Source organism: Grampus griseus (genome assembly GCF_964374135.1).
Source record: "Grampus griseus genome assembly, chromosome: 12".
Lineage (NCBI taxonomy): Eukaryota > Metazoa > Chordata > Mammalia > Artiodactyla > Delphinidae > Grampus > Grampus griseus.
The window spans coordinates 7,616,490-7,630,639 of NC_139006.1; the positions used below are offsets into that span (position 1 = coordinate 7,616,490).

General features: G+C 52.8%; 1 protein-coding gene across 1 annotated transcript; it reads left to right on the forward strand.

Annotated features, from left to right (window-relative positions):
• The first annotated feature begins 885 nt into the window (after positions 1-885).
• Positions 886-10,702, forward strand: HPD (4-hydroxyphenylpyruvate dioxygenase). Its single transcript, XM_082667999.1, has 14 exons — positions 886-962; positions 1,082-1,108; positions 1,645-1,707; positions 2,047-2,151; positions 2,752-2,794; positions 2,934-3,016; positions 4,003-4,092; positions 5,015-5,118; positions 5,512-5,589; positions 6,125-6,287; positions 6,422-6,493; positions 8,328-8,450; positions 10,123-10,239; positions 10,314-10,702. The coding sequence occupies exons 1-14, from the start codon at positions 960-962 to the stop codon at positions 10,422-10,424; spliced, it is 1,182 nt and encodes a 393-aa protein (XP_082524125.1). The 5' UTR covers positions 886-959; the 3' UTR covers positions 10,425-10,702.
• Positions 10,703-14,150: the final 3,448 nt, after the last annotated feature.

Sequence of the window (14,150 nt, forward strand, 5' to 3'; positions counted from 1 at the left end):
GGGCTGTCCTGGAGCCCTCAGGTAAATGCCACAGCTGGCCAGCAGTTACCACTCCATCTTCCAGGAAAGTGAGCCTTGAGGATTCGGGTATGGGGGATGCTGGGGAGGAACCCAGGCCTTCCTCCTCGCAGGGCCGTAAGCTCCCCCTTCCCACCACTCTGGGCCAGGAGTAGGGCCACAACCTCTTTCCCAACACCCAGGCTGTGGCAACGCCAAGGCCTCCCTATTCTCCATCAGCCCCCCACGCAAAGCCCCAAAGAAACATAACTAATCATAACCAGCATTAACAGAGATTTTACTGTGTGCCAGATTCTATTCCAAAAACTTATGTTTATCTCATTTAATGCCCTGCTACACTACTATTGTTCCCATTTTACAGATGGGAGACTGAGGCTTAGAGGAGTTCGGTAACTTTCCCCAGTCACGTAGTATGTAGACCTCCAGGATCCAAACCCCCACACCCATGCCTCTAACCACTATTGAATACAAGCTTTTTACCTAAATATAAACCATACACTTGCTACGCAAACAAGTGGCTGGCTTCAAGACCAGTCCCTAATCCCCCTCAAATTCTCCCTGAATAAGAATGCTGGAGCCACCTCTGCACCCAAGCTGGCCTTGGCTTCTCAGCTTTGGATTCTGGAGGGCAAAGATCGCAGTCCCAGCCCAGGGTCCTGGAAAGAATGTGCCCTTGGCTTCTGGCCCCGGCTCTGCCCCCAACTGGCTGGTGGCCTTGGGCGAGTCACTCCCCCTTTCTAGGCCTGACAGCATCACCCTGTCCAATGAGGCCGTGCCTGGATCAGAGGCTTCCAGGCCTAGGAGCTTCCAGGATCACCTCCCACCCCCAGGAAGGCCAGGAGGCCAGGGGCGGGACTTGCTGGGTGTTAAATATTTCTGTCCAGCACTCTGCTGGCCTCTCATCCCAGTCTTCCCAGGAGGAAGTGTGACCAAGATCAGTCATGGTAAGAGCCTGCCTGGAGCCATGGCAGCTTTTGCCAACGGCCACGGATCTGGAGTGAGATTTCCAGAAGCACCTTGTGTCCAAGTTTCCATGTCTCACTGTCCTTTTCTTTCTCCTTAGACGACTTACAGCAACAAAGGAGAGAAGGTAAGCAGGAGGGGAAATGTGGGGTCAGGGCCCCGGGAGACCGGGATGCTAGCAAAGAGCAGAAGAGGAATAATAGCTACAAGGGTTACGTGACGTTCTGGATGCACACTCAAGTTCATCTCTGCCCCCGCTGCCACGTCTAGACTGAGCTGGACTCAACCTTGCCCTCCTAAGAAAAACTTTTACCTCTTCTTAAATTCCTGCCAATCCCTTAATCCTGTCTGGAAGTTCTTTCTAAGGTCTAACTTAAATCTGTGTCGCTGCAGCATAAGGCTGTTTCCCCCTGTGAAACTTGGGCAGGCCTCCCAGGGGAGAGGGGGGCTCACCAATCCTGAGCCCACAGGAGCTCAGTTTCTACATGAGAAACCTTTCGAGGCTTGGCAAGCCTTCAGGGCAGCAGGGTGGGGCGGGCTGGCTTCTCCTCAGTTCTTGGATTGAGGGTGGGACAAGGGAGGTGGCTAGGGGACACCTCTCCACTTGCACTTTTCTAGACCCACTTCTAGGGACTGAGCCTTGCCCCTTCTCTTCTTCTGCAGCCTGAGAGAGGCCGATTCCTCCACTTTCACTCCGTGACCTTCTGGGTTGGCAACGCGAAGCAGGTAAAAGCTGGGCAAGGTGTTGGGGGTGGATAGAGGGCAGGCAAGGGGGCCTCTAGGACAAGGGCAGGTCTCCAGCTGGGTCTGTGATTGGGCCCTGGGACGGGAGGATCAGGGCCAATGTTGGGAGAGTCCCAGGATGGACAGTCACTCTTTGGATCCTAATTACACAATCAGGGCCACGGATCCCAGTGGGAAACTTACCTGAGATCAGCGTGGGCCAGGGAGCAGGCTTTCTTCCCAGGAGGATCTCGGCAGCTGGGGCAACAGGGCAGATAGGCTTGGGGGACTGGGGGCCTGCCCCTCGACCCTCACGGGCCCGTCTGCAACTCTGTGATTCAGGCTGCGTCGTACTACTGCAACAAGATGGGCTTTGAACCCCTAGCCTACAAGGGCCTGGAGACAGGTTCCCGGGAGACAGTCAGCCACGTGATCAAGCAAGGGAAGGTGAGTCTCCGCCCAGGACCCTACCCATCCAGGAGGGCCATCTCTCTCCCTGCTGGTCTCTGAGCTCCCTGACAGCTCTGGCACCTCTGGCGGCCCAGTGCTCTTCCAGGCTGCCCGGTGTGGTTACCGGAGCGTGCACTGAGGTCAGCCTTCACTGGGCCCTCCACCGGCACCTTCGTACGACATGCAACAGGGACCTTCTTGGTTTGGTCTACTTCTCGGCCTGGCCCGACGCTGGTCTCACTGACGTTCAGGAAAAGTTGGCAAAGGCCTCAGACGTCAGACTGGAAATCTAAGCAGTGCCCTGGTCCATGGATCCCTGGGGCTCTCCCCACTGGGAGGCTTGACTGGCAGCTCATCCCAAGGCCCCAGGAGGGTCTGTCACGGGAGAAGCCCCCATCCCTCAGGACCAGAGGGGAAGCTAAGGCTGAGAAAGGACAGGAACCCAGGGTCAACAGTCCTGCCTGGCTGGGAAGAGGGGTCTTGTCCTAATGTCCCACCAGGGGTATCTCACTGGTGGGCAGGGAGGGGGGCCGGGGATGCACCTCTAGAAGCTCACCTGAGCCACCAGCCACACCTCCCTTCTCCTCTACATCTTAGATTGTGTTCATCTTCTCCTCTGCCCTCAACCCCTGGAACAAAGGTGAGGGGGCCCCAGAGGGTTCGGGGTGCCAGGGAGTGGAGACATGGTTTTGTGGGTGGGGGTTAGGGACACAGGGGTGGATCAGGGTTCAGGGAGGGGCCATGACTCCAGCGCCACCTGCCTCCCCTGCCGGCCACAGAGATGGGCGATCACCTGGTGAAACATGGCGACGGAGTGAAGGACATTGCCTTCGAGGTGGAGGACTGTGACTACATCGTGCAGGTGAGGCCGCACCTGGGCTGGTGTGGAGACGAAGCAGTAAGGCTCAGCCTGCCCTCTGTCTGCGACAGGGACCCCCATCAGTCAGGGCTGGAGGACACTGCCACGCTGGAGTGATGTGCCCAGATGTTGGCTGACACACACCTGAGTTCCAGTGACACCCTGCCCCTTAGTAGCCGTGCAACCTCTGTCTGAGCCTCAGTTTCTGCATCTGTAAAATGGGGATAACCACCTACCTCACTGAGTTGTTACAAAGAGGAAACGAGGTCACAATTATCATTTCTTGGGCCTGACTGTACCAAACGCTGTATTCAAGAGGCAGTTTAGATGTTCAGAGTGTAGATTCCAGAGGCAGACTGCTGGGTCTCTATCTTATTAGCTGTGTGACTTCAGGTGAGTGACTTAAATTCTCTGTGCCTCAATGTTCTCATCTATAAAACAGAGACAATTATAGTGCCTTTCATGTAATGTTGCTGTGCAGATTAAAGAGGCTAGTACTTACAACAGTGCCTGACATGTGATAAGCATAGACATGCAGTAATAAGGTTTTGCTAAATATCAAATACATGATTCATGCATGTAAGGCACTTGACAGAGGGTGTGACACATAGTAGGTGCTCAATAAATGTCAGCTTGTATTTGTCTTATCCAACCACCCTTTTTACAGATGAAGAAACTGAGGACTAGAGAGGGCGAAGGGCCACAGAGTGAGTTAGCACAGGACAGGCAGGACAGACCCCCACCCCCACCTGGTTTGTCTTAAATAGCCCCAGCTCTGAGCCTGGACCTCAGTTTCCCTATCTGCCAAATGGGCATGAGCCATGGGTGTCAAGGGCAACAGCTAAAGTTCGCTGGAGTTCCTGCCTGGGGCTGGAAAAACTGGAGGAGGCTGCGGCAGGACCACGCAGAGAGGATCCAGCAGCGGCAGCCAAAGGGTCCAGCACTGAGGGTCCAGCACTGACCACCTCCCCACCCCATCTCCTCTGCAGAAAGCCCGGGAACGAGGCGCCAAGATCATGCGGGAACCCTGGGTAGAGCAAGATAAGTTTGGGAAGGTGAAGTTTGCTGTGCTGCAGACGGTGAGTTAACCTCAGTGCCCCACCTCTCCTGCTGTCAGCAGCCACTTAGATGCCAGGACCCCCCTCCGCAGCCCCTGACCCCATTATACCATCCCACACTTGTGCCTCAAAGTGCAGACATTCTCCCTGGACCCTGATCTCCTGTATTCTTGGCTGGTGTGCAGAGGCTGAGGAGGGCTACCAGTCACGCCTCTGGGCTTCCCTTCCTCCCCAGTGGGGGCTGATAGCATGGGGATGCAAGGAAGGAGATGGGTGGGTCTGGGGAAGGAGGTGGAAGGGAAGCCCTGCCCCACTCAAGCTATGTGACTTTGGGCAAATCACTTCACCTCCCTGGGACTCCGTTTAAATGAGCAAGTTACCACCTGCGTGGTCCACCTGTGTGATCTGCCACACGCTAATTAACCGTTCTGTGCCTGTTTCTTCAGCTATAACTCCTCCCACGGTCATTTAAAGGATCAAATGAGATGATTTGTGTATAGCACTTAGAACAACAGCGCTTGGCATATCACAGACACGCAGCAAAGATTACCTGATACAATCATAGGTCCTTCCTCCTCAAGATTTAATACAACTCAAAGATTGTTAGAATGATTGAAAAGGCCCTTCCATATAATTAGATCCAACACCCTCATCATCTTCATTCAGGCAACACATTTTAATCGAGCACCTATTATGTGCCAGGACAGCATCATGAGCAAAATGGCATCCCCGCCTCCACAGAGCTTCTGGTCCTGTGGGGCAGACAGACTGTCAAATTCCCAAATGTCAGACGGCAATTCATTTTGGAAAGGGGAAGTGACTTGCCCAAAATCACACTTGGAGTTAGGGCCAGGTCTGGGTTGGAACCCAGGGCTGTGTTGGCACCATGGAATGCAGCCTGGCCTCAGCAGGGATGGGACCTCAGGCTGTTCGCCACCCACAGTATGGGGATACTACCCACACCCTGGTGGAGAAGATGAACTACACCGGCTGGTTCCTGCCTGGATTCGAGGCCCCAGCATTCGTCGACCCCCTACTTTCCAAGCTGTGAGTGCCCCTTGGGGCAAGGGTGGGGTGCCCTCTCTTCCACGCAGAGGGGACAGAGCATCTTGGTCCCTGCTGGGGAGCCCCTGAGCATCCCAGGATGGCTTGAAGAGGCAGCATAGAGGCCAAGAGCCTAGGGTCTGGAACCCAACTGCCTTGGTTCAAATCCCAGTTCTGTCCCTTACTAGCTATTTAACCTTGGCAAGTTATTTTTCTAAGCCTCAGTTTCTTCATCTGTAAAATGGGGCTAGTAACAGTGCGTGAGTTGATGCAGATAGTGTGTCTATAGTAAGTGCTATGGAAATAATGAGCAGTTACTGTTATTGAGGGGCTGGTGGAAGGAAGAGATTTAGGGAGTAGCCTTCTCCTCACCCCCTAACTGCCTCCCTCTCCCAGGCCCAACTGCAGTCTCGAGAGAATTGATCACATTGTGGGAAACCAGCCTGATCAGGAGATGCTGTCTGCCTCAGAATGGTGAGTCCCTGGCCCAAGCCCTTCCCACATGTGTGACAGGCCCACTCCCAGGTGTTGTCAGGAAATAGAGCACGAGGTGGGGCCAGGTTAGTCTGAGGTCACTGATTCATCTGTTCCCTGAAAAACTGTCACCATGGAGACCAGAGGATTTAAGGCCCAAAGTGACCCACCGGTCTCCCTCTGAGGAACCTTGGGGAATCAACACAGGGGGTGTCACAGTCCAGGGAGGCTTGGAGGAAGGCTGTCACTACCCAAAGAGCATGTGTGTGCAAATTAGAAGCAAGTACCCTTTCTCAAAAGCACCTCCATCTGTTGGAGCGGTGCCATGTATACGGATCTTGTTATCAGATGCTTTACTTCCACCCAAAGGAAAATTGTCATAATAAAGGTACAAACCTATGATGTGCGTGATGTGAAAGGTGGTACCCTTTTTGGAGCCTGCTCAGGGAACAAATTCTGGAAGGTGGAATAGGGGCAGGGGGCAGGTCCCAGGCCAACATCAGAGCCATTGTGCCCTTCCGGCCACCCCCCACAGGTACCTGAAGAACCTGCAGTTCCACCGTTTCTGGTCCGTGGATGACACGCAGGTGCACACGGAGTACAGCTCTCTGCGGTCCATCGTGGTGGCCAATTACGAGGAGTCCATCAAAATGCCCATTAACGAGCCAGCGCCGGGCAGGAAGAAGTCCCAGATCCAGGTGGGGCCTCCCTCGGGCCCCGGGGGCCTTGGCTGGGGAAGAATGAAGCAGGGAAGAGGTTTGAGGGCTCTTGCAGGGGCAGGGGTGTGGGTGACGGGGCCACTGACAATGGTTTCCTTGCTCCCCTCCCACAGGAATATGTGGACTATAACGGGGGCGCTGGGGTCCAGCACATCGCTCTCAAGACTGAAGACATCATCACAGCGGTTAGAAGCCCATTCCTGGTCCTAATTCACCTCCCATTCAGCTCCAGAGCCAAACTCTGCAAACTGAGTCAGAGGCTGGGGATGGGGGTGACGAGTGGCAGTCCTGGGTCCCCTTCGTCAGCCCAGACGGCTGACAGGGCTCCCTTACTGGCTCGTGCCATTCATGTGCAGGCATAGTCCCACCCTAGAGAGTTTGGTCTCTCTGCTACAGAAGTAGCAAGTGCCAGAGTAACAAGAAGCCTGGGCTCTAGACCTGGTTCTGCCAGTAACATACTGTGAGTCTTTGGGGGATTCAACCCCCTCTCTGGGCTTCAGCTGCATCAAATTGAAAATGAGGATATTAAGCTACAAGATCCACTAGATCCTTTCATCTAAACTAAATGTCCTGAGTCTATGGCTCCAGCCCTTGGGGAGGCTGGGTCCTACCTGTTCTTAATGTGGCAGTACGACCAAGTGGACAAGAGCCTGGCCTGTCCCATTCAGCCCTGGCCCAACCAAGAATTCACCATGACCATGGCAACTTCATTCATTCATTCACGCAATAGATGCTTATTGATCACCTACTATGTGCCAGGCACTGTTTCAGGTACTTGGGACACATTAGCCAACAAGACAATAGTTTCTACCCTTACGGAGGCACAAAACAAAATTAGTAAAATATCTCTGTTAGATGGCAGTGAGTGCTCTAGAGGAAAATCAAGCAGGGCCATGGGCGAGGGAGGGTGAAGGACATTTTTTTTTTTTTAATTTCAAGTTTTTCTTTTTCTTTTTTATTTATTTATTTTGGCTGTGCCAGGTCTTAGCTGCGGCACACGGGATCTTCGTTGTGGCACGCGGGCTTCTTAGTTGCGTCATGTAGGATCTAGTTCCCTGACCAGGGATCGAACCCAGGCCCCTGCACTGGGAGGGCAGAGTCTTACCCACTGGACCACCAGGGAAGTCCCAGGACTTTGTATATTTAAATTAGGCGGTCACCAAAGTCCTGGCGTTAAGAAGGAGACATTTAAGAATGCAGAAGACATTGGGCTTCCCTGGTGGCGCAGTGGTTGAGAAACTGCCTGCCGATGCAGGGGACACGGGTTCGTGCCCCAGTCTGGGAAGATCCCACATGCCGCGGAGCGGCTAGGCCTGTGAGCCATGGCCGCTGAGTCTGCGCATCTGGAGCCTGTGCTCCGCAACGGGAGAGGCCACAACAGTGAGAGGCCCGTGTGCCCCCCCCAAAAAAAAAAAAATGCAGAGGAGAGAGGAAGCAGTGGAAATCTGGGGAAAGCGCCCCAGGAATAAGGGACATCCAGGGTAGAGGAAGGTTAAAGGAACAGCTGGAACAGAATGAACAAGGAAGAGAAGGGTAGGAGATGCGGTCAGAAGGTAGGAGTGGGGGCAGATAGTGAGGACTTTAAATTTGACTCTGAGACACCACCGTTGGTAAGCAGAGGAGTGACATGATTTGACTTGTATTTTAGTAAAATCCCTCTGGCTCCTATGTTGAGAATAGATATTAATACTTAATCTCTCAATGCCTCAGTTTTCCCAGCTATGAAATGGGGAGAACAATCATCTAAATGTCTCAAAAGATTAGTGCATCGACATAATGAGACAGTACATAGAAAGTGCTCGAGAGAGGCACGTAGTGAGGTCCCATAAATGTTAGTGATTGCTGTTCTTCCATCGGGACCCACAAGGCCCAAAGAAGGAAGGGGATGAGGTCACACTGCATCCTGGCAGTTTGGGGAAGCTGGAGTAGGGACCCTGCGTCCTCCTGGCCCAGCACTTCCCCCTGGCTGGGAGTGTTGAGCATGGAGAGAGGATTGACCTTGACCCTGCTCTGAGACAGATTCGCCACTTGAGAGAGAGAGGCATGGAGTTTTTGGCTGTTCCGTCCACATACTACAAACAACTGCGGGAGAAGCTCAAGTCGGCCAAGATCCGGGTGAAGGAGAATATTGACGTTCTGGAGGTAAGGCCTCGAACAGGATCCTCAGTCAGCCGAGAACAAGCCCTGAGTTCCATCTTGCCTCACAAATGCTGTCTCAACCTTGCATCAGGCACTGGGATGCAGCCAGGAAAGCAGACCAGGTCCCTGCCATCATGGAACTTGCATTCTAGTGAGAAGACAGATGACAAATAAACAACACAAACACCATTGGAGAGAGAGAGAGAGTTGGTGCTGTGCAGAAACTTAAAACAGGCTATGACAGAGAGTGATCTGGGGCTGCTACATAGGAGGCAGTCAGGGAAGGCCTCTCTGAGGAGGTGACATTTCAGTGAAATCAAGATGATGAAAGGGAGTTGGCTGTGTGAAGACCTAGAGAAAGAGCAGTCCTGGCAGAGGGAACAGCAAGTGCAAATGTCCTGAGGTAAGAGCAAGCTCTGAGTATTTGAGAAACAGAAAGAGGGCCAGAGTGAATGAAAGGAAGTGTTTGAGGAGTGGCCCAGGTCAAAGAGGTAGGCAGGAGCCGATTCCTCTGGTAGGCTATTTAAGAGTTCGGATTTTGTTCTTCTGTGGCCAGAAACCATTGGAGGTTTTTCTGGTTTTGTTTTTGACATCTTTATTGATATTTAAGGCACAAAACATACATCATTTTTTAAAATACACAATTCAGTGGTTTTTGGCTCTTCACTGTATTATGCAGCCATCATTGAAATCAATTTTGGAACATTTTCATCACTCTAAAAGGAGACCTGAAACCTCTTAGAAACCACCTCTCAATCTCCCCATTCCACCTCCTCACCCTCAGCCCTAGGCAACCACTGATCTTCTGTCTCTATAGAGCTGCTTTTTCTGAACATGTCATATAAATGGAATCACATAATCTTTTGTGACTGGTTTCTTTCACTCAGCATCATGTTTTCAAGGTTCATCTGTATTGTAGCACGTGTCAGTACTTTGTTCCTTTTTATAGCTGAATAATATTCCATTGGATGAATAGACCACATTTTGCTTACCCACTCATCAGTTGATGGACATTTGTTTCCACTTTTTGGCTATCATGAATAATGCTATGATCATCTGGGTAACAAGTAGCTGTGTGGACATACGTTTTAATTCTCTTGGGTAGATACCTAGGAGTTAAATTCCTGGGTCGGTCATATGGTAACTCTACTTCTACTTTTTTTTTGCCGTACGTGGGCCTCTCACTGTTGTGGCCTCTCCTGTTGCGGAGCACAGGCTCCGGACGCGCAGGCTCAGCGGCCATGGCTCACGGGCCCAGCCACTCCACGGCACGTGGGATCTTCCCGGACCGGGGCACGAACCCGTGTCCCCTGCATCGGCAGGCAGACTCTCAATCACTGCGCCACCAGGGAAGCCCCACTGGAGAGTTTTAAACAGGGGAGTGAGATGATCTGATTTTGAAAGACCCCTGAATGTGAGGAAGATGGATTGTAAGGAGGCAAGAGCAGAAGCAGGAAGAGCTGTGTGGGTGCTACTTGGGTGGTCCAGGCCAGCCTTGGGTGGCTAACACAGGGGCTGAGGCGGGAGGTGGAGGTGTCTGGAACTGCTGCAGAAAAGGGTCTTTTCTTGGCTTTGGGGGTGCAGGAGCCCCCATGGCCTTTCTAAATATCCCACCATTTCAGGCTAGAGGGGCCAGCCAGCCTCCCCCTTACCCAGTCCCCTGTCTCCCACCTAGGAGCTGAAAATCCTGGTGGACTACGACGAGAAAGGCTACCTCCTGCAGATTTTCACCAAGCCCATGCAGGACCGGCCCACGCTCTTCCTGGAAGTCATTCAGCGCTACAACCACCAGGTACCACTAAGGACCGCCTGTCCCCAGCGGTTGGCTTTCTGGGTCCGCAGCTCACCTCCTTTCTCCCGCTCCAGGGTTTTGGAGCCGGCAACTTCAACTCACTGTTCAAGGCCTTCGAGGAGGAGCAGGACCTGCGGGGCAACCTCACCGACATGGAGACCAACGGGACTGTGCCCGGCATGTAGGCCGCCCTGGTGCCGCCTGACCCACCGAAGCCCCGCCCACCTGCCGGCGCACGGTGGGCCACGCCCCCTCGTCCTGGAACGCGCCCACTCCACAGGCCCTGAACAGCGAGCGAGCCCTCCTTACTGGCCGCTCCCTTTAGACCCCGCCCACCAGCCGCCTCCGGGACCTCCCACACACACAAGACTCCGCCTACCTCCTAACTCGCCCTCTCGGTTGGGCTGTTCAGTCTCCCGCCCTCCGGAATAAAGCGGACTGGGGTCCAAGGCGGTGTCCACGTGTTTGTGCCGGGCTGGAGCAGTGAGGTTCTTTGGCCGCCAGGGGGAGCTCAGGGCGGCAGCACTGTAGGAGACATCCGCGTTAGGAGTTCAGAGGCTGCGGGAGCCGAGGAGGCGCCGGGGGCTAGCGCTGGGCTGAGTAGGACCGCGCAGGTTGCGGGGAGTTCTGGAACCAAGAGGTGCAGAGGGCCTACACGCTAAAGGGAAAGACAGACAATAGCGTTTTGTAGAGTGGTAAATGCTATTAAGAAAATAAAGCGGGTGATGAGCTTGTGTAGAGGTGAAGGTGGGAGGAAGGACTAATGTCGATCGAGGGAAGGCCCCTCTGGGAGGTGACATTTGGGAGCCAGCCATGGGAAAATCTGGGGAAAGAGCATCCCAGGAAGAGGGTACAGCAAGGGTAAAGGCCCTAAGGTGGGACAAAGCTTGGCAGCATCCTGTCTGATGGCGTTCTGATCTCCAAGGATGAGCTGTACCCAACTTTGCTGCCCTGAACCCAAACCTCTGGACTTAGGAAAGTGTTAGTCCAGGGACTTTGGGGCATCATCCTCGCTCAGCACCCATGGCACATGGTTCCTGGTGTGAGAGCTGGTAGAAGGGATCTGCGCCCCTCAGCTTCTGCCCTCTACCAGCAGCACGGCAGACACCAGTGCCTACTCCCCCACACCCCCTGTGCAGCTCTACTCCCCCCAACCCTGCTCCAGACGTGGACTCCATTTGAAGAGAGCCTAGTTCATACTCAAGTGTGAATGGCCCTTGCAAAAAAGAGTGACACAGTTGGGAAAGGAGCTACTGGTCCTAAAACAGAAGGAAAATTTTCTTCAAAACTGGAGAAAAGGAGGTGGGGGCAAATAGGACCTCTTCTGCTTCTGATTTTGATTTTTTCTTTCTCTGCTTTTCTTTTTTTTCTTCGTTTTCTTTTCTTTTTCTTTCTTTTTTTTTTTTTTTTTTTTGGCTGCACCGCACAGCCTGTGGGATCTTAGTTCCAATCAAGGATCGAACCCTGGCCCTGGGCGGTGAGAGTGCGAAGCCCTAACCACCGGCCGGCCAGGGAATTCCCTACTTCTGATGCTTGACAACCCTCCCTGGGGAGGAGTCAACTCAGAACTAGAAGCAGATGGATCTCAGTGTAAGAAAAAAAAATCGGAGTTGTTGTAATGGAGGAATTGGGAGGAATTTTTCCACCCCCCTCAGGTTATAGAAATCAGGGCTTCTAGGATCATGAATTCAGAAATGAAAAGAACAGCAGTGAGAAACCAGAGGAACAACGGCAGGTCCCAGGCCAGTGCTGCTGGCCAAAGATACCCTCCCTCTATTTTCCCATGGTTCATGCAAAGAAGGGAAATTCTGTAACACAGGGGGCTGCAAACTGGTAGCTCACGGGCCAGATCTGGCTCACAGATGTATTTTATTTCGTCTGCCTGATTTTAACAAATTCGAGTCAACCTTTCAGAAGGTCAGGATATTTCACATACAAACTCTACGGTTCTGGTTCCACCTGGGACAACCAGGCAGTTCTGGCCTTGCCTTCCTGTGCAGTGACAACCAGCTGGCACAGGGCAGTAGGTGCCTCTTCAGATGGGGCATGGACAGAGCCGACCCTCATTAGCTGAACACAGACTAGGGAGCCCCACTACCTGGTCAGCCGCTTACTAGCTGTGTGTGGTCTTGGGCAAGCTACTTGATCTCTCAGTGCCTCGGTTTCCCTTGTCTGTTAAATAAGGATAATACCTCCTAGCGCTACTGTTTTTTGGTTGTTGTTTTTTGTTCGTTTTGTTTGTTTGTGGCTGAGTGGTATGCAGGATCTTAGTTCCCCGACCAGGTATCAAACCCCGGGCTCCCTGCAGTGGAAGCACGGCGTCTTAACCGCTGGACCGCCAGGGGAGTCCTGCACTACGGTGAGTTTGATATCAAAGATGTTTAAAACTGTTGCTGGCACAGCCTCAGTGCTATGTGTTTGCTCTTGTTATTTCTAGAGAGGGGCCTGGATGAGGGGCTCTCGCCCAAGTCTACCTGGCACCTGCCCCTCTCCAGCACAGCCCCGTCTGCTCTGACGCAGACGTGTTGAGTTGAGGCTTCGCTTTGGCCCCCACAGCAGAAGCAGTGACGAGAGGACTTTCCCTGTGGGACTGAGGGACAGAGGGAGAGGTGGATGCATTTGAATACCGTAGAAGAACCATCAGCCTTGGTAGCTGGGGGAAAGGAGAAGCCCAGGATTTCCAGCCTTTGAGCTTAGGTAACCAGCGGCAGCAGTTGTGGGTGGAGGCGTGGGATAGAAACGCCATTGATCGAGGTGGAAAATACAGCAGCAGGTTGGAGAGGAAAGCTGAAGGAAACTCAGATTGGCACGTGTGTTTCTTTGGTGAGCCTTGGGCTGGACGCCCTGGGTTGTCCCTGTGCTGCCCTGCAAGGCTCTGCAGCGTTTGCCTCCCCCACTCCCCCACCAGGTCTACCTCTCAGAGCTCATTTGCTTTACTCACCCTTCCCCGTCACTCAGCTGCAGCTACACAGGCCTCCTTGCTGGTCCTCAAGTACACCGGGCAGTCTTCTGCCACAGGACCTTTACACTCACTGTTCCTTCTGCCAGGAATACCTTTCCCCCAGGTCTCCACAGGCTAACTCCCTATCTCCTTTGACCTGGGTCTCCACAGGGCTGACTCCCTTTTCTCCTTTGAGTTTTGTTCACATGTCAGGTAAGTGGGCTTCCCTGACCACCCTGTTTAAAGTTTCGCCTCTCTCCCACTGACACCCACTTCTCATAGCTATTTTTCTCCTTATCATAGCATTTATTCTTCATGTTTGCCTGACTCACCCACAAGGACACAATCACCGTGAAGACAGGAAGTACGTTTTCTCCACTCCTGTAGCCCCAGTGCCTAGAGGAGTACCTGGCACATAGTAGGTGCTCAATAAATATTGGTTGAATGAATAAGTGAATGGCCAGCAGCTGCCCCTACCTTCTCTTTTCTGGCCCTGCCTGTCAACTCCTTTTCTGTTCCCACGAATCCAACTCTAGTGGTGTCCACCTGTCTGGATGGACAATTCCAAGAAAACAGCCCACCAATGAGACACCTCCCTTGCCTTCATTTCTTTGCTCGCAAGTAAGGCTGCAAAGAACGTCCTTGTACAGTATCCTTGCCTGCTCATGGCTCTCAGGTTCAATTCCTGACAGTGGAACATTTGGGCCAAGAGTTTATGTGCATTTTAAATATTGATCATTAACATGTAATTTTTCCTCCTAAAGGTTGCAGCAACTAATGCTTCCACTAACGGTGCGTAAGTGCCCCTCACCCCGCGCTCACCAACACTGGTATCTGCCACTTGACAGGGGAAGTGGTATCGGGGTATAATTTGCGCTTCCTTAGTAAGAAGTGAACTTCTTTTCAGTCACGCTGCTTTTTGCTGAGGTTCTGAGCCTGTCCTTCTCAAAGATAAGTGGACATCGTCTAA